The sequence below is a fragment of the Manis pentadactyla genome, chromosome 1 (genome assembly GCF_030020395.1).
Source record: "Manis pentadactyla isolate mManPen7 chromosome 1, mManPen7.hap1, whole genome shotgun sequence".
NCBI classification, from domain to species: Eukaryota; Metazoa; Chordata; class Mammalia; order Pholidota; family Manidae; genus Manis; species Manis pentadactyla.
Window position 1 is genome coordinate 226,631,034 of NC_080019.1, and position 26,072 is coordinate 226,657,105.

Sequence of the window (26,072 nt, forward strand, 5' to 3'; positions counted from 1 at the left end):
TTGAAGAGGAAGCGATACCTTAATTCAAATGGAGGAATTTTGGCCCATTTGACATTGACTTGGTTACCCTCAATTATTCAAAGAGGCTGGCCTTCTAGAAAGTGGCTCCTTACCCCCACAGCCTGCACATCATCTGCTGTTTGGCTCCAAATCGAGTCCCTACTTTACCGTGGGATTCTCGTGAGCTTTCAGAAGGAGAGAGCAAGACTGAGCACAGTGGACAGACATGGTATTCATGTTAAGGAGATACAGCATTTTATGTGAAAGAGGAAATGCAGACGGTCAATGTTTGTTTGGTTTTATTTTGGTTCCCTTTACCAGTAGTAAAGAATGAGAGAAAATTATTTGAATTTGGTTTTCAAAAAAAAACCACCTGCTTAATTTTGATATAAATCATAGTTAAGATTCACTCTGCTGGTCTCTTATGGTTCACGATGAAACTCCCAAACCCTTCTTACAATGTCTAGTTCTCAATGATTATAGAGGAAGGCACTGGCCTGGGACAGGGTCAAGGTGGGGCAGAGGAGAGGAATCTGGAAACTTCATAACTTCTTGTGTATGGGCACTGGAGAACCTCCCAGTGGATGCATCTGCAGAGTAAGGCAGCACATAATTCTCAGGGCTTCTGCCTGAGCTCATGAATGAAACTGATAATCTCAATAAAAAATTCCCAAAGGCATGCCTTTTAACCCTGCTATAGTAATTGCTCATGTACATATTAACAGCTCTCAAAAACCGGGACCTCACTGACTAATTGGAACAATCTGTCTTGATATGTAGATACAATGGTTGTTAATAAGAACTACACTCTGGAAAAAGAGACCTGAACAAGATGATTCTGTGGGCTGTACACCTAACCCTCAGCCTCACAGCATTCAGCCACAGGATGATGTGTTTACTTGGGAGTAACTAATTCATTTGGGTCTTTCACGTCCTTAATACAAGAGGTAGTTTGGGGCAAGGACTTGCTTTTAAACATCCTTTTTATAAATGACTCACAAGTTTTCATTCTCAGGATTTAGAGTTCTTTACTCTAAACCTCTGAGACAAGATGAAGACATGAGAATGCTGGTTTCCTGGTACTTATTACTGTTTACATTTCTATGGGTAATCTCATCACCGTTTAAGATTCAGCAGTGAACAAGACAGACCCCTTTCCCCTCTAGAGTATATAGGGATTTGGAAGGGGGAGGCAAGTTAATAAACAAGTAAACAAATCAATAAGTAATTTCAAAAAGTGATGGGTGCTATGCACAAAATGAAACTGGGTAATAGGAGAAAGCAAGTGACCCAGTTGGGAAGAGAAAGAGAAAGCAATGTTATGATGGGTAGGATTTGGAAAATAATGGGCCGTGACGAGGGATAATCAGGGAGAGAACATCTGGACTGAGGAAACAGCCAGTGAAAATGAGGTGGAGAGCACGAGGGGTAGGGGGGCGAGGGGCCACACCGGGTAGTGCCTTACAGAGCAGTGTGGGATCTTTATGGTTATTCTCCACATGATCAGAGACCACTGGAAGATCTGATGCAAAGGAAAGTGTCATGCAACTCAAGTAGTTAAAGAAAACTTTGGTTACTGAATAAAGAGTGGATTGTGGTAGACAAGAGAGAGAGCTCTTAGCAGCCTATAGCAATGGTCAAAGTCAGAGATGGTGAGGGCCTGAACCAGGATGGAAACAGTGGAAAAGAAAAGAAACAGGTAAGCCAAAGATCTGCCTAATAGTAACAAGAGTATACAGACATCAAGCTAATGGTTAATACTTGGTAAACTCTTAGAATAGGTCAGGTTTTGCTGGAAGCCCTCTGTATTTACTAACCTAAATTAAGCCTTCAAGAAGGGGATTTATTAATATTATATTTAATTGCTTCACTATATTACATTCTTCTTTAGCATATAATATGTAGTCTGTAATCAAAGCTGGTATATAACATGTATTATACAAATAAACTTTGAATATTACATAATCAAACATTTTAAAAAGAATTTTTAAAAATGACATGAAATGTAAAATAATACAGACTGGTTTTGTAATCCACAATTTGTTTTCAAAACCGAAAAATACAAACTACCCCTGAGAAAACATAATTATCTTATCTCCCTTAATTAGCATGTTCTTGTCTCAAAACATTCAGAATTCAACCTTATTCCACTGCACCCACCTCTGGTACTAGGAACTATCATCTCTCCTGAAATACTACACTATTACTCCTGAACATTACTTCTAACTTCAGTGTCCACAGGTGTACCATTTATTCAAGTGCAGACAGAAGGATCTTTCTAAAACATAAGTGAGATGATGTCACTCCTCTGCTGAGAACCTTCCAAGGGTTTCCCATCTCACCTGGAGTATAAGCCAGGAAGCTTCTCAGAGTCCACAAGGCCTCACAGCATCAGGACCTTGACTATTTCGCTGACTGCTTTCCTATCACTCTGTACCTCCTTTGCTCAACAGGCAAAGAAAGATTCTTCCTCAGGGCCTTAGCACCTGCTGAAATAAAAGCCCCTTGGGCCAGGGCCCTCTGTATCCTACACAGGGAAGGTTCCGCTAATCAAATGAATGAACAAACCCTGCTGATCATTTAGATTTAGATACTAGAAAGAAGTGTAAGGAAGTAATTTACATATTTTATACAGCATGAAGGCATGGAAAAGAGCTCTTCACTGGACTGCTCAGGACAGCATTTCCCCCATGTACTCTCCTCATCATTAGCCTCACAGGATACACACAAATAAAAAGAGCTTCATGCTCATGTGAGTTTGGGAAATTCCTGGTTAAATGAAAACGAAGCAGGTTTCTCTAATGGAATACTTCTCAAGAATTTTACTATGTTAACCCATTATGAAGCTATAAGACGAAGACATATTAAGCAGCATTTCCTAAATGAATCTGACCACAGATTTCTTGTTATGCAGAGCATTTAGACCAACTAATGAGAATCCAGAAAATATATTAGGGGCACATTTTTCTAAAGGTGCTGCCTACATATGGTTATGTATTTCAGTCCAGACTTACCCTGACAATAAATAAGTACAAATAAATAAAGTGATAAGAAAAGAGAGAGAGAGAGGGAGAGAAGCAAATTTGAAGGCAGAAGCAGGCTGGAAATTGCAGGTCATGGGATGAGTTTCCTTTCATCCCTAACCATCTTCGATCACACAGTGTGAACATGGAGGCATAAACTGAGAAGATTCCCTGAAATACTGAACTTCATAAATCAATGCAGTAAAGGTTTGAATAGGGAGATTCAGAAATCAAAGCTCTAACTAACTATACAGTAAGAGCTGGGATTTAGAAGTTATTTTACTATTAACCCAAATATCTTTCATGTGTTAACCTGCATTTTAAAACCATGTCTTCTAAGACATCCTCAAACATTCAAGAGATGAAATTTATATTTTTAAATAAAATAGAGTTTTGGTGAATTTGCCCAGGTGGTTTCTGCATATCACGGTAAATGTACCCAGAGAAATATCTGTGCTCAACACAGAGTCGGGCCATGCAACCTGGAGAGGGAAGCTTTAGGAGTCCCCTCCCCATCCCCCTCCATTAGAGGGGGGCGCCTATGAAATTCCAAGCTGGGGATTTAAAGGGGAGAGAGGAAATAGACTTTCTTTCAATCTTGACTTCTTGCTATTCCTTATAAATCTTCCTGACTGTCTTTTCTGAGTGACGGTGGCACTAAAGAACTTGCTAAGGGCTTTAGATTTAAGATAGCTTGAAACCTTCCTGCTTAAATTTTGACAGAACAAAAAAGAAATGGAGGGGGTGCTATGTTTGCGAGCCACATGCCCCTAAATCCTCCTGACCTGAACTTACAATCCATCTGGTATGGCTGCCTGAGGTCTGTTCACTCAGCGCACAAAGGTCTCCCCAGCCAGTTCTATTTGAGTTTCTCAGTTTGGAAATGGATTCTGAGAAGAATAGTGTTCAAAGCCCTGGGAACAAATGTTGTAAAATAAATATGTAAATGATAGGTAAGTAAGTAAGTAAATAAATAAATAAGGAGGAAAAAATGTTACAGCTTACAAAGAAAAAAACCTGTACTACATCTAAGTGCAGGCTTTTCAGCACCCCATCAAATCCCAATACAAAACTTAACTACTGTCTTTGTATTTTTCTTGGAAGAGGAAGACTATAGCGACTAAGTTACATGTGGCCCTTAAACATTCGAAATGCGGCCAGTCTAAACTGAGATGTGCTCTAAGGATAAAATACACACTGAATTCCAAAGATGGGACAAAAAAAGAATGTAATAATTTTTATATTGATTACATGGTGAAATAGTAACATTTTAATGAATTCGGGTAAAAATAATAGGACCTTAAAATCAATGAAATTGTAATTATTCTTATTGTATAAGATAAATTGCATGAAGATACAATATTAAAATCAAATAAAATCACTTGTCTCCTTTTACCTCTTTTAATGTGGCTGCCAAAAAATTTTGAATTACAATGTATGGCTCACATTATATTTTCTATCAGACAGTATTGCTCTGTGTGATTAAAAATAGACTGAAGTCGTCGATCCCGATAAAAATATGTCATGTTTTCTACAGAGATCTCTGGCAAAGAGCTGATATAGAGTTTTCTGTTCCCTTCACCTCTCTTCTCTGAACATTTGAGGCTCTCTGAATTTTTTTTTTCTTGTTATAACAGTAAACAGCAGTTAAGATTTCAGCAAAATTATTTTTACTGCTTCGGTGATTCTAAAAACAACCTAAAGCAACGACAAGAAAAGCAATGAAACGGCTTATGGAAAGGACCACTGTAGTTAAGATTTCAGAGACAATGGAGCCCAGATTATGGAGTACTAACAGAAAACCTCAGCCAAGCCACTTACTTTTCTGGGCCCTCAGTGGTCCCTTCTTTCAGATGAGTATGGTAAGAGCATCTTTCTCATCGAGTGAGAAAATCAAATGAGGTAATATCTGGAACTTTCTTGACACAGGTAATGCATATTAAATGGTGTCTATAGTACCATCATTATGATCACAACCACCAGCACCATCACCACCAACCTAAGCCTTCTTTTTGGTTGTCACCCTTTCCTGCCACTGCCCCCAGTTGGGGTCATCAAGTTTCTATATTGAGAATAGCTCCAATTTAACCAGGTTTTCTTTATGGAGAATGTCATCGGCTTGTATGTGATTTTCAATACGATTCAGTCAGGTACCAGCACATTACATGTAAGAGACATACCATCAAACAGCCGTGAGCCACGTTCACATCTAAGGATGACTGTGTGATGAGGACTGTCCAACATCATGGAGATTCACGCACCAGGGACCCAGGCTGCTTTCACCTCCCCAAACCTGCTCTCCAGCTCTGTACAACCAGGCGTTACCTTCCCCCACTGAGCACATGCACAGTATGGGGCCTCCTCAACTGTTCCTCGTAATTAACCCAGGACATATACATAAAAGATCAGCCAGATGGAAACTAAATATTTCACTAGTAAAGGATGGAATATTCTGCTCTAAAATGGAATCTTTATTTCAATAAAGTCGTTAATTAAATTTCAACCAATTCCCTTGCCATTTGATGAAAGTCGCCACAGAGGAAAACACAACTGGCTACATGACAGCAAAGCAAACAGGTGATAACCACTGAGCAAGGTCCCCAGCACTCCCAGTGTTCCCTGAGGGGACAGGACAGGGAATACAGGCTCTGTCTTGAGCTCCACTGACAAAGGACTCTCTGTGAACGAAGCAAATTTTCAGAGAAGCTGCAACAATTCCTGGAATTTAAGTAAATTGCAAGGCAGGGAGAAAGAAATAGCATGATGCTGCAAAAGTTATTTTTAATAGAAAGTGTCTCACTCTTCCTTTATGGCAGGGCTCTCTAGGGATAAAGTAAGATATTATCAAGTTCATAAAGACACTAAAGCAAGTGCTTGGTGAACAAGAAAAGTTGGTTTTATAATTTTCCAAATAATTGAAATCCAAATCATCCTTGGTGTCCTTCAAAAACATTTATTTGAATAGGACTCCATTGCTCTTAAGGACTGTGAACTAAAGGAGGAGAGGAGAAAGGTATAAACGCCATTTGGCAAAGAGTGATATTGCTCACTTTTATTGAAAAAGGAGAGGGACAAGGGGCCCTAAGTCTGGAACAACAGTTAAACAAAGGCAAAGAGATTTTTTCAATGGAGGAGTCTTCAAAACCTTTAATATGCCAATATATAAAATAAATCTTTAAGAAGACATTTCATTTGTCTTAAGTTTACCTGCAGCACAAAAGAAGGGATATGTAAAGGAGTTCTAGCAGAACCGAACATGCAGCCGTGCTCTAGAGTACTGTGCTACTGAAGCCAACGATCAGCACGGGAGCTTTGTGGACGGCGCACATCTGAGTGGTGCAGCAGCCTGCCACACTGCCGTGAACGCAGGCAGACTGACGCTGCATGGGGCCTATGTGCATGGCACAAGCCCTTGGGCTCACCTGGGAAAAGGAAGGCAGAGGCAGAGGCCATCTGGAATGTAACTGAGCAGTCTAAGGCAAGACAGCCGTCTAACCAGAATGCAACAGAAGCCCTGGAAGAACCAAGATCTATTTCACAAAATGGAAGGCAAGTCATCTGTCTGACTCTAGGTAGGAAGGTAGGATGTTGGCAGACAGGAGGGAATACAGAGCAGGTCAAGGTAACAAAGATGTGGCTACCAAAGACTAATGCAGGCCCAAACAGCACATTAACATGGAAACAGATCATGGAACTAGTAACAATTTCTTGCCTCCTGGACAAACTTTAACTTTGACAAAGAATGTTGGACAGTACCATGAGAGCAGGGAGGTGGATGAGGAGAATGAGTACCTGGACACATCCAGCTCACTAGGTACACAAATGATTCAATGTGCTTGTGTCATGGCTGGAAACAGCCCATGTGCTTTGGAACATAAGCCAGTGATGTCACACTGTGGACACCGTTTTTAATATACAAGTCCATCTACCCTGTATTAGTGATTATGACCTCAAAAGCTCTCAAGACCAAAGGTGCTTTGCCATTGCTGTTACTTATGATTTTGGTGCAAAAACTAATTTGATAATAAAACTGATGTGAAGAGATGTGAAGCTATTTAGAATACTATTATTTCCCACTTAGTGTAATAGTCATCTGCATGCTGCCGGAATTATTAATACAGCCAAGAGGTATAGTTCCAGGCCCTACTACTTGTCCTCTGTAATATATGGCAGATGGGCTATCATACCTTTCTAAAAGATTCTGAATTCTAAAACATCTGGCCTCAAGGGTTTCAGCTAAGGGATTATAGACCTGAACCATATGGTTATGTGTACACGCTATGTATTAGGAAAAATGTCTTTGCTTCTGTTCACTTGCTAAGATGCTCTAAGCAGAGTTGAAATGAGCCAGCTGTGAGTTCCACTGGAAAGGGCACACACAATCAATTTGGATCATTTAAGCTTACTGAAGACTTCAACTCATAAAGCACCAGTAAGTCTGAATCAACAACTCCTGCGATCTCTTATCGTAATAAACAAGATTTTAATTACCTCAGACAACAAGCATGCAATGAACCTCCACTTTAATGGAGCTCTTGGAGCTTTTATCTGAAGATTTCTCTTTACATTAACTCCAACTTCAGTTATCAGTGGAAACACCACATGATTCAACCCTATTAGTGTTACATGAACATTTATTTAAGTTACCAATCCCAGAACAAGGAACGAATGTGGGACAGGGAGAAAATTTAGGATAAGGTAGAAGCTACCATAGATAATGCTAGTTGGACGGATGACACAAAGCCCAGTAGGATGGACTGCAGCAGGGCCCTCCGACACCACTGGTGTAAATCACTGGAGGATCGTGAGCCTTTTGACTCTAAGGATACTTAGTCATATGCGCAAAGAAGTCCATTTTGCCATGTAAAGTAATAAATATATTCATGGGTTTCAGGGATTAGAGAGTGGACATTTTGGGGAAGTCACTAACCTGCCTATCCAAAACCCCCACAGATCTCTCTTTATTCCTTAAACTCACCAAGTATCTCCTGCCTCAGGGCCTTTACAAATCCCCTTTCTATGGGCAGTCTCTGACTCATCCCTTCCATCTTAATAAATATCTTATAGCTTAGTAAATATCTGTCTCCACAGAGGTCTTCCACCTTGTGACAAAATGTTCCCTTCCTTCAGAGACTGTATCACAACTGATATTACACAGCTATTTATGTGACTGCTTGTTCAATTTCCATCGTGACTGGGGTGTAAATACCTTGAGGGTAGGGATGCTGTCATTGTAGTACCTACACAACAGAAGGAACTCAGCAAAGACTTGCTGCTCGGCAAGGAATAAAGCTGAATGATGGCAGACGAGGGAGGGCACCTGAGAACCCAGACTGGGCCTTGTCTCCTGATTCCAACCTTCTCTCCTGACTTTAACTGAGTTGTAAAGAATGTTGGATACTGAAGGGCTTATGTTTTGTCTTTACAAGGACATTTACTTTTCTATTAGACTGGATAGTTTAAGTGCAAGAACTACAGGACTGAGTCAAGGATTTCAGCCAGGAAAATGTGGAAAGGTCTAATTTCTAGATGTGTACAAAGTCATTGCAGATGACCTCAAAGAATTCCTGGGAAGCAGAAAACTGACAAAGTTGGGTTTGTTGCAATTTACCCACTGGGAGCAGATCCACATTCTTGCCAAGAATCCACATTCTGTCAAGCAATGAGTCCTCATTATTCAGATACACTTAAAACGACACCACGCAAGTAAAAAGAAGGCTCCATTGCACTGAACATACTGCTCTCTCTGCTCCAGAGTCCCACAACAGTGACAATTTTGGCTGGATAATTCCTTGCCGTGAGGGCTGTCCTATGAATTGGGATGCTCAGCAGCATCCCTGGTCTCTACCCACTAGATTCTAGAAGCAGGCCGCTGCCCCCAACACTGACGACCAAACAAGTCGCCAAACAATGCCTAACGCCCCCTGGGGGGACCCAGTTTCTGAGAACCCATGGTGTACTCTCCCAATCCCAGAACGATCTTCCCACAATGACTCTTCTCTGACTCTGCAGACCAGATCAATAAATATATCCCCATGCTGATAAACTATTCCATGATACATTAAAATGTTTTTACTTTCACTTTAATTTCTTAGAAAAGAATGTAGTTATATGGAAAGAATTAAACCAAGTCTGAGATGTTCAAACAGCATAAAAATTTCAGGGAGGGCTGATGTAATAAAGAGCTTAGATAAAGCAGTTTAACAGAAAACATTACAGACATGTTTTGGACAAAAGTGAACAACTTTTCTGTGCATATTTTAAAGTTAAACTTGATCCCACTACTTTTGATCTCTGAAATTCAAGTTCCTCCAAATATATCTACTAAGTAATTTAACATGTTCATCACATTAAAAACAACAACAACAACAGGCTATGAAGCAGATGGGCTTCAATGAGGCACCCAATTAATACAGGCAGCCTTACCATCTGACATTACTTAGAAGAAATAAATTTGAAAAACTTGGTCAAATAGTAAATCCAGGTCATTGTAGCTATTTCTAATTAGCTTATGAAATTCATGGCACTCTTTGAGTAAAAGAAAATTTAAAAATTCACTTAAAGTAATAAGTTTTCAAGACAGTATGTATCCAGTCTGTGCACTTTTTCTAGAATCAGATAGGAGGAGAAGACATCCCTGTCTCGGCAGTAAAGGATGGGATTAGGATTGAGGTGGCAACTCCCAGTTCCGAACTCAACTTCTTCTTTTCCAAGGCAGCAGCCAAATTAAGTTTCCAAACTTTCAAGCACAGGTCTTTTGTCCAGAACAACACTGACTGAACAAATGGCAACCCAATTCTAAGATAAAGAGGCTTTAGAGCAAAGCTAGTGGGAATATAAACTATCCTTTCAACTCACACTGCCAACGGACACTCATCAGCAAACAAAGAAGGGAAACCCCAAACTGAAAGATATGCCGTAATTTTGCCTCTAGGAGTCAAGTTTCCAGGCACAGACAGAACAAGGATTCCTAAGAAATAATTCATTCAATATAAAAGAGGAGAGAGCACATTAAGAAGAAACCCTACTCATGAGACATCTAATTAGTGTGACTAGGACAGGAAGTCCCACAGATAGATGACTCCTAATACGAGATGACTCCTAATACGAGAAGAGTTTTGATACTGAGAATTTTTCAGCTGAAGAAGAAAAATTATGAAGCATTTTCTCAGAACAGTTGTCTCTGGTTTCTCCAGGAATCATGGACAAGAAACAAATCTGTATGTGAATATAAACATCTATAAACAAGGAAATACTACTGATTTTCTCATCTTGTAGGGAATCTTCACCTAAGCTTTAGGGATGCCTAGAAGTCCCCGAATGGGTTGAGGAGCTAGGGTGAGTGATGCAACCCTATCGATCATGTGCAAATCCGTGTGTATATACATGTATTTTCTCTTTGGAAGGAGGTCTTAAATTATTCATCAGATTATCAAAGTAAGTCATAGCAGACGTTATACAACACTAAGAGTTGTCATTCCATGTTTGAGTCCAGCCATAGGCTTGTAAACCCCTTCAGTTCTTCCACAAACTTGTAAAGTTTAGCACACAGGGAAGCAAACAACAACAAACGTGTTTGTCCCAATGAAAGAATATTCACATCCTTATTATGATTAAAGGTAAAAATAAGATTAGCAATGGAGGGGGTGTGCTTTCCTCACCAAAATATTAATAAGGGAGTTTGCAGACGTCCCCTCTTCCTCCTTCACCAAAGAGATACACATGACCTACTGTACCCCATACCTTCTGTCTGCCTAGCAACATGGATCTTTGCCAACACAGAGGGGGCAAAATCTCACCACTGATTCCAGCAAAGTTGACAGTGAGTCACACTACCAAGGGCCACAGCTTCTTTCTCATGAGCTGTTAGAAACAAACAAACCTTTAAACAGGTCCCCTACCAAGAGAAGGTTCTCAGACTACTCTTCATTTATCAACTGACTTTTCTCTTTTGTAAAGGTTAAAAATGAAGACACCCGAGTTACATACTGAATGTCACCTTTGGAAAACAGAGTTTCAGAAAAGGACAGAAAAAAGAAACTGTGTCAAATGAAACAAATGGTTGAAAATCATCGACCAGGGGTGAGTCCACTCAAGCCCACACGTGTGTGACTCCTATTACTTCTCCAGTTAAAACAGAGATGAGACACTTGAGAATGGATGTCCACCTGACATGCTGTTCATAACAAAATTCCAGGGACAAAGGTAGGGACATTTTGATTCACAAAATGACTTGGAGTGACTACAAAGCATCTCATTAATGCCAGATCCAGAGCACAGCTATGCTCTGATGCTGGACTTGCTCTCACCTCCACAGGAAACCGCCTGCCGTTGATGCTGTGTTCCGAGCCCGCAGAGCCATTGCTGTGGCCCCAGTGAAACTCCACCTTCTCGGCTTTGAATCTGCCAGGCAGGCCAGCGCCGCTCACAAAATAGTCGTCTTTTAGAAGTATGGCAACTGTACAAAACAGAACGGAGGGGAACCAATATGAGTTTCAAAACAGAACTTGAAAGATTTCTTCTGGCACTTCAAATAAAGTTCATGATTCCATGATGTGAATTATTTCCTCATGTATACCTGTTAAATACCAAGTCAAAAACACGAGTCTGAATAAATTAACACATTCGAGCTGCAGAATGCTCTCAAACACCAGTGGACTCTAAATCATGAAAATTCCCAGTCACTGGGTCTCAGAATTTCTTATCCATTTCTCAGATGAAAAAATAATGGAAACAATGAAAGGAAAAAAATGCTCTGAATCAAGGTTTACTAAGTCCATTTGATGGTCAAAATTATCTGGAGAGTGAGATTTTTCTTTTTTTAAGCTTTGATTCCCAGGGTTAAGATTCAAGGTCTGCAATGAGATGGGAAATACATATGACAAACCAGATGTGAGAGGCACTTCCCTGATTAGAAAACTTAGACAAGACATCTGGAAATAAAACTGGCAGGTTCTTCCATATTAAGGCAACAGCAGTGGGAAGACAGCTGGGGTAGGGGACTGCATTCATTGTATTTGATAATGGTGCCCAGACAAGTGCTGTGAAAATTCTGTTACGTCACTCAAATCACTGCAGGCAACTAAATTTACTGCTTCCTTTAATTCCCAGTATAAGAAAACTTCCCTTAGCTCATCTGAAAGAACACATAAGAATGTCTATAAGAAAGGAAAGCCTAATCAATACAATTCCTAAATTTCAGTGCACACCCCTCTTCCTTGAAACATGGAAAAGAGAAATTGAGAACAATAATATATTAGTAGACACATGATTTTTCCAAAGGAATGTAATAGCCAAATACATAAAAAGCAGATTTTATTTTTTAAGTGAAACATTCCCTTTTTTGTTGTCTAAAGTGAATCCAGTCTTTCATTCAACAAACACTTACTGGCTGCTAAATACATAGAAGATGCCAACCAATATACTTAATGGTTTGTGATCAAAAGCCAAGCTTGTTTAAGCCATGGAAAAGCTCGCCTATCCACATTGTTGCCTCTTCCTAAAGAGATCCCAGTTCGAGCTTGAGAGAGAAATCTGCATGAAAATTAGGTCTCTGTAAAAGATAGGGACTAGACTAATGACCCATTTCTAAAACAGTGCAATTACTTTCAGCACTTCTCTATATAAAGGAAGTATTAAAAGCAAGTGAAGGAACTTTGCTCATATAAATCCCTTTTTATGGCACTTAAAAGGCAGTTTTTCTCCAACTTCTGAAAAATATACAGTGAACGTTCGATTAGCAGGACAACAAATTATAGAATAAAGTGAAGTAAAAGCAAGAGTTTCTTGTGCTGATTAAATATGCTATGCCATTGCTGTGTCTTTACTGTCTGCTAGGCATGTTTAAGAACAGAGGTTAGCAAACTTCTTCTGTGAAACACAAACAGTAAGTAGTTAAGGCTTTGTGGGCCCTGTGGGCCCTGCTGCAACTATTCACCTCATCTTGTAGTACAGAAGCAGCCAAACATAGTATGTAAATGAATGAGTGAGGCTGTGTTACAATAAAACTTTATTTATCCAAACTGAAATATGGATACAATTTTCATGTGTCATGGAATATTATTATTTTAATTTTTCTTTCAACCATTAAAAAATGTAGAAATGAGGTACAGGGGACTATCATCTGGTGATTCCTAAAATGCAGTATATTTTAGAACATAAAATATTATATTAAACCAGTCATATGCTTTTAGTTTCAAAGCCAAAATACCTATGAATTAGCTCAGTGGTGTCTTAAATGCCGTTGATTACTTTCAACCTGTTATAAATTCTATATATAACATTTTGCATGCAAAGGATGAAGGCGAAGCATTTTGAGTGCATCTGTTACAATACACCCAGGACTCAGCAGTGTCTTATAAATATTTGATTTTACCTAAATCATTTATGTCTCTGTCAGGGGTCATTTTACTTGTTTTATATGAATAATTAACAGCATAATTAGGAAACTGTACAATCTGAAACATTAATCTCATTTTTCACTTTACAGTATTTCTCACTTCCTCACACAGAATGCCACATGTACGAACCCCCTCCCAAAAGTGGCTTATGTTTTTGTTTACTATACAACTAGGAAAAGAGAACTTTTCCAGGTATAATGCAACAGTTTACCCATGACCACTGATAGCACAGCTCTGTTTCAAAACAAACTGCGCCAAAGACAGACATTGCCAAAGTGTTTTAAGAGCCATGGATTTAGAAAATGGGCAGACCTAGGCTGGAACCTTGCTCTGCTACTTCATAGCACTCTGACTTGGGCTTGTTACCCAACTTCTCTGTGTTCCCGCCACTGCTCAAATGCAGTAACAGTGCCTAATGGCGAGGCTCTTTTGATAAAAACCGAAGTAAATCACGCATGGCAAGTACTTAACATAGTGCCAGAAACCCAACAAGCACGTATATGGTAGTTACTGTCAAATTCAACTGCAGAGATACGAACGGACCTCATGTGCAGCACAAGAGAGGACCAGCCAGGTGTCACTCTCCATTTTCAGAGTTCCATTTTAAAGAAATATCAATCTTTCCATGAAATAAAGTATCATTGGACAGAACAAAAGCAAATGTTGTGCGGCACAAATACTTGAGAGGAACTCTTAAGTACTGAGTAGACACTCTGAACACTAAAGCACAAAGTTCAAAAAGACATTTCCTTTTCTTGGTTATTTTTATCCTTTGGTCATATCAAGAAGAAGAAAATCTCAATTTGGTGCTAATATGCACTCCACAATTTCCTGATACTCTTTTATTTCCCCTTACCTGTGAGTAAGTATTATGCTAGAATTTAAGAACTTTGGAAACTTTATTTTCATAGATTATATGACCTAAGTCTATCCAGGTCAAATAGCTGTGGTTTTTCCCATTACGGTGTTGACAGAACGTTTTCCTGTATAATCAATTAATTTAATTAAGATAAAGTGAATCAATTGAAAGAAAAACAAAAGCAAATAATACAATAATAATAATTCAATGAATTTTAATGTAAACTTTAAAATAGCATTAAGAGTTGAATCTAGGTTAAGTTGACAGTTAGGAAGGCAGCAAGCACGGCTAAAGGATGGAGAACAATCAGGTAAGAGGGTAAGCAGGAACAGTACATGGGAGTGGACTTTCTAGAACTAGGGCCTCTGGTTGGTTTAACTGCTAACATGGAGTATGAAAGAATCAAAGGAGAAGCACGGAAGGAGAAGAAGGAGCTGGGGGCTTCAAATTCAGGTTTTCTTAACCTAGAGTCCAAAGGCCACAGCAGTACCCATGCATGGACTTTGATGTCTATGCTGCCCTGATAGAGGGAAAATTCTGAGCATGTGCATATATGCAGCCAGACTCTGGAGCCAGTTGGGTCTGGATTTGAATCCTAGATCTGCCACTGTTGAGCTATGGGAAAGTTAGACTTCTTGGTGCCCCGTTTCCGGCTCTGTAAAACTGGAAGAGTACAACAGCAACTTCACAGGTTTGTTATGACATCACAAGGGGTGATGTATGAAGAATGCTCAGAACGTTAATTCATATGTGACAATATAATAGCATTGTATGATTGTCTAAGTGCTTTTTATAAAGGTTAGTATCCTAGGGAGGGGAGCCACAGTTTTTACCAATTCCTCCCATGTCTGGGGCTCCCCAAAATGTAAAGATACCCCAGGCTGTGCACAGGGGCACGTGGAATCACACCACAGACATGGAATCCGTTTTCTGCTGAACTTGAAAGGATGACCAACTAACTAGAGTTCAAGGCATTCTTTGCTGGACATCTACCAACTGTTTATGAATAAAACTCAGCATGTCCATATAATGCTGATCTAAATAAAATGTTCACACCAAAATCTGCATAACCAGCAGCAGGTGCCGAAAGTTAAATAAAATGGATAGGAGGGAAAATTAGCTGCTTACTGTCTTACCTTCACTATCCCCCAACCAATTTTTAACACTATGAGATGGAAAAAGACTACCATTATTGTATCGTAATAGGGGAGTTCTCCAACTGACCACAACAGAGTCCATCAGGGGATACTTCTGGGCCTGGTGAAAAGGGAAAGACTCTGGTTTGGAAGTCAAGACACATGGACTCTAGTTTTAGCATTCTACTTACTAACTTCCTTGTAGGCATTGGCATTTATTTTTCAAATATTTACTAAGTAATTACTGAGGAAGAAAAGTTAAGTAAATCAGACACAGCTCTTGCCCTCAAGGAGCATGTGGTTGGTGGGAAAGACAGGACCCAACAACTAAAGTGACAACAAAAGCAGCCTTACAAGAGGTAAGTAAGCACTTAAGCCCTAGACAGAGAAGGAGGGAGTATTATCAAGGACTGATGGAATTACCTGAGCTGAGAGTTAAAGGGGCTCCTGGGGAGGTACTGACGAGAGAAGCCCAGCAAGGGGAAAGAAGTTCATGCAAAGGCCCTGTGGTCATGGTTATAAGTAGGAGGAAGCCAGGCTAACTGATGCCCAGTAGAAGGTGTGGCAAAGAGGTTAGAGAATGAGGCAGGGACAGTGAGCAGTCTGGCTTTATCCCTAAGAGAAATGAGAAGTCCTTGAGATGGCTGACAGGCAAAGAAAGAGAGCTGAGACAAACAGACAGACATGATCAGACTAGGGAAAGAAGATTATTCTGGCTTCTAAGTGGAAAAAGCCTGGGAGGGAAGCAGCACTTGGTGGTGGAAACAAAAGTTAGGAGATTACTGCAGTCATTTTGTAAAGAGACTGTACATATTGAGTTGGGGCACCCTCAGGTATCCAGGAGATGTCAAGTCATGGGATTATCCTGGGTCTCTGTTAACTCCTGCTACACTGAGCAAGATGAACAACGTGGATTAGTTAGCCCTTTAGTCATAAAAGATGTGAGAGATGCAATACGTTGGAGGCTTCTGTGTCCTAAAAAAGACAGACTTCAAAAATGACCCTATAAACTCACAACTTCCATAAGTAGATCATGTTAAAAATGGCACTGGCTTTCCCATTATGTAATTGGTAAATTAGACTTCTGTTTACCCAAAAACTAGTTTCTACCACATAAACACAGAGACTGGTGCTATGGGTGTTAAGACAAAGGAAATGGAGCTTAGCCGACATGAAACTGGGCTTGTAGTGTGGCCGGCCAGAGATCCCGGCGAGCAGCTCCAACTTGAATTCCAGGGTTCAAGTAAGACTGAACAGGAACAGAATAAAAGAACCCTAGAATGCGGACCTTTGAAGTGGGGAAATTTAAAAAGTGGAGGGCCAAAGCACACTTAGAATGCCCCAAAAGAAAAATGGATCTTCTAAAAATCAGACTTAAATTTCCTCTTTTGGGTAACCATGGGCTAACTAGAGATGCTCTAGGGCATTGCAAAGCCAGGATTGGCCATGTCCAATGTAAATGGTGCCACATACCCAGATGTTTCCAAACATCTGTTGACTTGGCTGATATTATGGTTTTAATCAGAAAGCTTGGCAGCCTCTTTGTGAGCCAAATGACCAATTCACTAGTGACACAAACAAAACTGAACACAAAAATGATACCATGAACCAGGAATGAGGACTCATGCCAGTCTGTTGTCAGTGTTCACATTTATACCTTTATCAAGGATCATTAATAATTGAGGTAGGGGACTATGGAATTAAAAATAATTTAATGGTTTAGTATCAAGCAAATCTGCAAAGTCCAAGAACATCTACTTGAGGGAAATCTTTGTGTACTTCACTTGTTTAGGCCCTTCCCATGAGTGTAGCAGGGATAGAGAGGTTTTACTGAAATGAGCAGCTTACTCGGTTTATCACCAACACCAAAATCTCTACTGCATAAATACAGTAAGTAAAGATGCTTTTAAAACTTGGGTTCTCACTTTGGCCAGCTGTAAGGAAGGAAAACAGGAAAATGGAAGAGAAAGGGGCCAAAGCTAGGAGTAGGGAGTAAAAACAAACATAAAGGTGGGGACAGAGGCAAGCTGCAAGGAGGGAAACCTCAAGAGGCGGAACAGGAAAGAGGGAGAGAATGAGACAGCAACAACGTGACAGTTCACGGAGAGAGACAGAGACATGCATCTAGGTCATCAACAGAACAGAAGAGAATAGGAATGGAAAGAAGAGAAACCCCAAATAGAAAGATAAGTCAAATGAACACACACACACAGATTTCCTAGGACACTCCTTGTCAATTTCAAGATTGCTAATGGCTGCCATGCATGTTACACTTGGACAGCCATGCTAGTGTGGACGAATCACATCTTGAGTGGGAGCTAAGTACCAAAGCCCATGAACTTGGTAGAAAGTCAGGGATCACAAAGATCACCACTGAAAAGCCTGTAAGGTTCCTCTAACTGCATTCTGGTGCTGATTTAGCAAGGCTCGAATCAGTTTCTCCACCAACTTTGGGCCAGAACAGAAACTCTTCAGGGCAGCACAGAGGTGACAGTTAGCTTGAGCTGTGAACTGCAACGACCAACAGAATGAAAAATGTGTTTCAATGTCAGACAGTTGCTTGTCCCTTGGGGACTTACCCGTGAGCAGGCAGAGCGGCAGGGCCACATTCCCAGTCACATGCTCACTTAGGGAAGCAGCAAGTAGAAATGCCTGAAGTTGTGAAGATTTTATTCTTCTTGTTAAGCCAGCCTGCAATTAGGTTCTTCTCTTTTTAGGTTAAGTCTGTGGATTCTTATGTAGTATTACTCTATTAATAAAGTTTCAAGGATCAGGAAAAATAAAGTGAATACAAGCCTCCTAATCCTAGTCTATATTTTATGGGCTCAGCAACATACTAGGATATGTTCCTGACCTACTTACCTACCCCTAGTTTATTCACCATCAATCTACTGTTATTAATTTTACAACTACTTCTTAAATCCAATTATGCCAGACAGTATACATGCAGACAAATAGGAAAGAATACAGGCAAAGAAAAAAAACACAGTAAACAAATATAAAGTGGGAAAATGGAAGTACATGTATGATGACCACTGCATTTATGACTTGTCCTTGGTGTGAGATTCAAGAAATAGTAAAAAATAAAAAGCCCTCATAATAGTTAGAATTCATAGGACACCATGCTTATTAACATGCATCAGAAGTACCATCAAAGTCTTAAATTCTGATCATTTAGCTAAAAGCTAATGCTAGGAACAACAGCAAGATTATCTTGGAATGTTTGTGGTGAATGCATAATCTTTCATTCTATAAAAAATGAAAGAAAGGGAAATAACTTTAAATGAAATCAAATGACAGGCACAATAGACAGTTCTGACTCCTCAGGAAGAAACAGTGATATCTGTCTTGTAAAGATATTTTAGAAAACTTGCGAGAAGTGGGCTACATACAACCAACTTACTCTATCGATTGTGCTGTAAGACAGATACGAACACTAAAACTATTTTATGGGAAAATTACTGTCTGTATATAATAGGCTGATTTAAATATTAAATTTCTATATTTGTATTTTAATATCCAAAAACAGTCTATTTTACAGGTAAGTGACCTGTAAATTTCCATCAGAAAAAGTAAATACTCTCTCCTGAATTTATTTTCTTACAGTAAAAGAAAAGACTTGGAAAAGAAAGATTCATGTTGGTCAAAAATTAATGATTAAAGAAAAAAGTTTTTTCTTCATCTAGGTATGCATGATAGGTATAAAATAAACCACTGCAACAAAGAAAGACCATGTGGCTTACGATGTGTTTTTTTTTTATTAACTAAACTTTTAATATTTATAATTACAGGTTCATATGCAGTCATAAGAAATAACACAGTTGCCCTGTGTCCCTTTATCTAGTTCCTCAAATGGTAACATCTTGTAAAACTACAGAACAATGATATGCTTTTTTTTTTAAATTGATATTACCTAGGTTGCCTACCAATACTATTCACTGTGGGTATTATCAGTCTCCACCTTTAATTTACACACATGGCACCCCACAGCATACAACTATGTTGTTCAAGAGAACTGATATGATCAATGCATAACTGACATAGCAACCAGATCTTCATTTCTCCAACATTCTGGAAATTTTTTAATTCATTTGGCATTTAAGAACTACAAAATGGAATATGTTTCCTGGTTTGTGCTAAAAAAAAATACAAGGTGATTTCTGCATCCAAATTGCTAAACCAACATTCATTAAAAATAAGAGAACAGAAAAACAATTCCATGTTCTTATTTAAAATTACATGTCACTTTTTAAAAACCACTCCTATAGAATCACCTTCGATTATGTATGAGATCTTGGCTTATCTAGTATGATGTCATGAATTTTATAGTAGCAAGTACAGTTTGAGAAGTGATGAAGATTTATTTCTGTTTCTCAGAAAGCCATACTGCTTCTGAAATTTCCGAGACAAACGTGCCCGCATTGGGCTGGCTCTAAAATCAAGCGCAGGTACGTGCAGATATGCAACAGGTTGTGGATCACTTAAGGAAGTCAGCAGAGTGACAGAGATTGATAATCAGCATCTCGAAGACCAAGGTCATGAATCAACTTGCACTGAGTGAACCCTACACTCATCTACAACCTGTCATTGGAGGCACTAAGCTGAAAGCTGTCACTGAAAGGTGTTATCTTTGCAGAAGGCTGTCAAGCGTTGCAAGTCAAGTAGAAAATCGAATCCGAGAGCTGAGCAAATGCCTTTGGCAGGCTTCCAGAATGTGGCACTGAGGTGGCACTCAACGCCATGATATGATTACACCCAGCGTGGCAAAGCTCCCATCTACCACATTCAGATCTTCTGAGGAGTAATATTCTCAGTACAGTTCTCCAAAGGTCACTAGCTGGCAGAGAAACTTAAATTGTAACAATAAACACAATCTAAACTGGGGGAGGAAAAAAGTGGGGATAAACAGATGCATACAAACATCAGTACTGGGACACACCATTGTTCCAGAGCAGCTACTCAAATGGGTGACTCAGGTACAGGAGAGGGTAGCTTGTTACAAGGCAAGAAGAAGAAAAGTTCACAGTGACATTATGAAAAAGAGCCCAAAGCCAGGAATCCCCGTGCTGACTGAGTGGGAAGAGATTCTATGAACAAATCAGGCCAGCCTCAAGTACCCGGCCATGAGTTATCTCAGACAAATGCTGGTTTAAAGAAAATGGATCCCGCCCTAAAAGTTGCATGTGTACCCAGTTAGGGTTAAAAGATAACTTTGTGACCCACACACGAATGGCACCAAAGGACTGATAAAGTTATTTTAGCCCAGCGCAAGGGCTTTGGGAAGCCAAGGTTCCCAAAAGGGAATATGAAGAGTGGTTTGTAGTGACATCCTTGGTCACAAAGGGGTCACTGAATTGAGTGAGGAGCTGGGGACGGGGGGATTATTTTAATGGGTTTGGGTTATAAGACTTAAAAGTAAGACATGGAAAGTATCTTTAATACCAACGACTCCCAAGTAGCACCAGGCAGAGATGTAATAGGACAACCCAGTGTTTATTTTCAGATCGGCCAGTGTGGCACAGCAAGGCCTTCTCAACTCTACGGACAATCTATAACTGATAGGTGTGCAAAAGTGATTAAGAGGGAGGCAGCTCTTTGTATTAGTTATTGTAAAAACACTGTGTTTCATATTCATAAATCTCAAATGACAAGTGAGGGGTGAAAGGAAGCAGGAAGATTGAATGGTTGGCCTGATATTACAAAGGGATGAGGCAGTGTTCATCTGTGCTCTAATATAACAGGAAATAACAACACAGCAAAAAATCAAGGAAAATTAGAATTTTATTTCCATTTGGGCGTTTGGCACAGAGCTGTCCAATAGAACTTTCTGCAGTGATAGAATGTTCTCTTTCTGTGCTGCTCCCAACATGGTAGCTGCTAGTGCAATGTGGCTACTGAGTACGTGAAATGTGGTTAGTATAACACTCCCCAAAGTGAGCTACAGAGTCAGTGCAATTCCTATTAAAATTTCCAATTGGCATTTTTTCACAAAAATAGTAAAAACAATCCTAAAATATCTATGGAACCACAAAAGATCCCAAATAGCCAAAGCAATCCTGAGAAAGAACAAGAAAGCTGGAGGTGTCATACTTCCTGATTTGAAAGGATACCACACAGCTGTAGTAATCAAAATAGTGTGATACTAGCCTAAAAACAGATACATAGACCAACAGATACAGAATCCACAGCCAAGAACTAAACCCACGCATATATGATTAAACTAATATTTGACAAGGGAGCCAAGTATACTCAATGGAAAAAGATAGCCTCTTCAGTAAATGGTATTGAGAAAATGGGGTATTTACATGCAAAAGAATGAAGTTGGAACTCTACCTTACATCGCTCACAGACATTAAATTGAAATGAATTAAAGACTTAAATATAAGACCTAAAACTAAAATGCCTAGAAGAAAACACAGGGAAAAAGCGCCTGGACATTAATGATTTTTTTGCATATAACAGGCAACAAAAGCAAAAACAAACAAGTGGGACTACATCAAACCAAAAGGCTGCTTTCTGCACAGCAAAAGAAACAATCAACAATCAGGTAACTCACTGAGTGAGAGAAACATTTGCAAACCATATGTCTGATAAGGGTTTACTATCTAAAATATATAAAGAACTCATACAACTCAGTATCAAAAAAATCAAATAATGTAATTAAAAACTGGGCCAAGGACCATCCTGCCCAAAGCAATATACAGATTCGATGCAATCCCTATCAAATTACCAACAGCATTCTTCAATGAACTGAAACAAATAGTTCAAAAATTCATATGAAACCACCAAAGACCCCGAATAGCCAAAGCAATCCTGAGAAAGAAGAATAAAGTGGGGGGGATCTCACTCTCCAACTTCCAAGCTCTACTACAAAGCCACAGAAATCAAGACAATTTGGTACTGGCACAGGAACAGAATCACAGACCAGTGGAACAGAATAGAGACTCCAGACATTAACCCAAACATATATGGCCAACTAATATTTGATAAAGGAGCCATGGACATACAATGGGGAAATGACAGTCTCTTCAACAGATGGTGCTGGCAAAACTGGACAGCTACATGTAAGAGAATGAAACTGGATCACTGTCTAACCCCATACACAAAAGTAAATTCAAAATGGATCAAAGACCTGAACGTAAGTCATGAAACCATAAAACTCTTTATAAAAAAACATAGGCAAAAATCTCATGGACATAAACATGAGTGACCTGTTCATGAGCATATCTCCCCATGCAAGGGAAACAAAGGCAAAAATGAACAAGTGGGACTATATTAAGCTGAAAAGCTTCTGTACAGCAAAGGACACCATCAATAGAACAAAAAAGTATCCTACAGTATGGGAGAATATATTCATAAATGACAGATCCGATAAAGGATTGACATCCAAAATATATAAAGAGCTCACACGCCTCAACAAACAAAAAGCAAATAATCCAATTAAAAAATGGGCAGAGGAGCTGAATAGACAGTTCTCTAAAGAAGAAATCCAGATGGCCAACAGGCACATGAAAAGATGCTCCACATCACTAATCATCAGAGAAATGCAAATTAAAACCACAATGAGATATCACCTCACACCAGTAAGGATCGGCATCATCAAAAAGACAAACAACAACAAATGTTGGCGAGGTTGTGGAGAAAGGGGAACCCTCCTACACTGCTGGTGGGAATGTAAACTAGTTCAACCATTGTGGAAAGCAGTATGGAGGTTCCTCAGAATGCTCAAAATACAAATACCATTTGACCCAGGAATTCCACTTCTAGGAATTTACCCTAAGAATGCAGCACTCCAGTTTGAAAAAGACAGATGCACCCCTATGCTTATCGCTGCACTGTTTACAATAGCCAAGATATGGAAGCAACCTAAATGTCCATCAGTAGATGAATGGATAAAGAAGAGGTGGTACATATACACAATGGAATATTACTCAGCTATGAGAAAAAAACAGATCCTACCATTCGCAACAACATGGATGGAGCTAGAGGGTATTATGCTCAGTGAAATAAGCCAGGCGGAGAAAGACAAGTACCAAATGATTTCACTAATACGTGGAGTATAAGAACAAAGGAAAACTGAAGGAACAAAACAGCAGCAGACTCACAGAACCCAAGAATGGACTAACAGTTTCCAAAGGGAAAGGGACTGGGGAGGGTGGGTGGGAAGGGAGGGATAAGGGCGGGGAAAAAGAAAGAGGGCATTACCATTAGTGTGTATAGTGTGTGTGTGGGGGCACGGGGAGGGCTGTGCAACACAGAGAAGACAAGTAGTGATTTTACAGCATCTTACTACGCAGATGGACAGTGACTGTGGGGGGGACTTGGTGAAGGGGGGAGCCTAGTAAACATAATGTTCTTTCTGTAATTGTAGATTAACGATACCAAAATAAAACAAACAAACTGGGCCAAGATAACAGACATTGTTCCAAGAAGACACACAAATGGCCAACAGGTATGTGGAAGGTGCCCAACATTATTAAGCATCAGGGAACTGCAAATCAAAACTGAAAAGTATCATCTCACACCTATTAGAAAGGCTATTATCAAAATAGAAGAGAGAAAAAAAGTATTGACAAAGATGTGGAAAAAAGGGAAGCTTTGTGCACTGTTGGTGGAAATGTAAACTGGTGCAGCTGCCATGGAGAAAGAGTACAGAGATCCCTAAATAAAAAACTAAAAACAGAACTACTGTATGAACCAGCAATCTCACTTCTGGGCATATACCCAAAGGGAATGAAATCATTATCTTGAAGAAATATCTGTACCCCCATGTTCACTGCAGCATTATTCACAATAGCCAGGACTGGAAACAACTTAAGTGTCCATCAGTGGATGAATGGATAAAGAAAATATTATATATACAGACACATATGCATACACTGGAATACTATTCAGACTAACAAAGAAGGAAATCTTGCCTTTTGTGGCAACATAAATGGACCTTGAGGGCATTATGCTACATGAAATGACTCAGAGAGAGAAAAATACTATATGTTTTCATTTATGTGTAGAATCTAAAAAAGCTGAACTTACAGAAACGGAGAGTAGAACGGTGGTTACCAGGGGTCGGCAGAGGGGTAGGGGAGAGATGCTGGTCAAAGGTACAAACTTTCAGTTATAAGAGGAACAAGTTCTGGGGATCTAATGTACAGTACGGTGACTACAGTCAACAATTTTGTATTGCATACTTCAAAGTTGCTGGAAAATGTCTTAAATATTTTCACTACCAAAAAAGAAAAAAAGGAAAAACATGACTATGTGAGGCGATAGATGTGTAAAGTAGCCTAATTGTGGTGATCATTTTGCAAATCTACACATGTATCAAATCATCACACTGTACACCTTAAACTTATATAATGTTGTAAGTCAATCCTATCTCAAACAAAGTTGGAAAAGTAAATAAACAAAAGTCAAGTGTGCTCCCCATCTGAAACCCCACAAATAACTGAACGTATGTCTTTTCTGCTTTCAATAGATAACCTAAGAAAGTTGGGGAAACAACAAAGAAGATATGTGGCTATTACAACAGAGGGAGTGAATTTTAATCTTACCTAATTTTAATTAATTAACATTTAAATTTAAATAGCCACATGTAGCTAATGACCACTATAATGACAGAACTGGTCTCTGAAAATCCAATCTATACACTTTACATATATTGACTCATTTAATCCTTACAACCCTTTAAAGCTGTTACTATTATCCACACTTATTATATTTTTTAAATCTGAGGCACAGAGTGGTTAAGCAATTGGCCAAATAACACAGCTAGTAAAGCAAGCATCGGGTTCTCAAACCAAGCTCCAATTCCAAACCTCTCACTCAGCTATGCATCCCCTATAAGCAATGTGCACTACTTAAAGAGCAAGTCATGTAAAGGAAATAACAGAGACATCCAAAAAAAACTTTCACGATTTGTAGACAAGTAAAGAAGACAGTCTACCTGTTTTCCCTGTGTTTTTCATCCAGGTTTTGTTAGAAGACTCATTGTCAAAGCCGTCAAGTTGCAGCTCCTGGTACTCTTCACCAACACGTGCATGCTGGTCTGAAATGTCTATAGGAGACTGGTGATGGCCCTTGCAGCTGACACTAGACGTGACCCAGTGCTCAGGACCATAGGCACCTGTTAAAAGAAAGCAATCCTTAAATCCTAGTGGCTCAAGGGTCAGGGATGGAATGAATGAGATGTAGGAAGCCAAGTACAGCATCTCCCAAGGTCTATTTTCCTACATGGCCCCACTCTGAAGATGTCAGTGCACTGGGAACCATGGGTCCAAGGCATGTGCGTGATAGGGGAACAAGATTAAGGAAAGGTATGATTCTTAAGATAGTTTTGCTTTTTCATTTGTAATCATTTGCTAACTTCATCTGTTATCAGATCAAGGAAGTTGAGCAGAAGGGCTGTCAGAGTTGTCCGTGTTTTTAAAAAATTTTTAAGTAAGTTTCCTAAAATAAGCAAAGCATTTATTCACAGGAAAACACCTTAATCAATTTAGCATGTTTTGCTATGGCAAAGAGTGTACTAAACACAACTTTCTTCTTAGCTCCTAGGAGTTTGTGAACTGGTAAGGAAAAAAACTAAAAAAATTAAAAGCAACACAACACTGAAAGCATCATTACAAAGTATCTAGGAAAAGAAGCAGGGCTGTTCCTT

At 39.4% G+C, this 26,072-nt stretch overlaps 1 protein-coding gene across 3 annotated transcripts in view; it reads right to left on the reverse strand.

Annotated features, from left to right (window-relative positions):
- Window positions 1-26,072, reverse strand: part of PTPRG (protein tyrosine phosphatase receptor type G) — a 624,941-nt gene that overhangs the window by 236,663 nt on the left and 362,206 nt on the right. For all 3 annotated transcript variants that reach the window (XM_036878497.2, XM_036878498.2, XM_036878496.2), the window contains exons 3-4: window positions 25,362-25,541; window positions 11,333-11,481 (exon numbers count right to left, since the gene is read on the reverse strand). In XM_036878497.2, coding sequence (XP_036734392.2) covers window positions 11,333-11,481; window positions 25,362-25,541 — 329 coding nt within the window. The remainder of the gene's footprint in view (window positions 1-11,332; window positions 11,482-25,361; window positions 25,542-26,072) is intronic.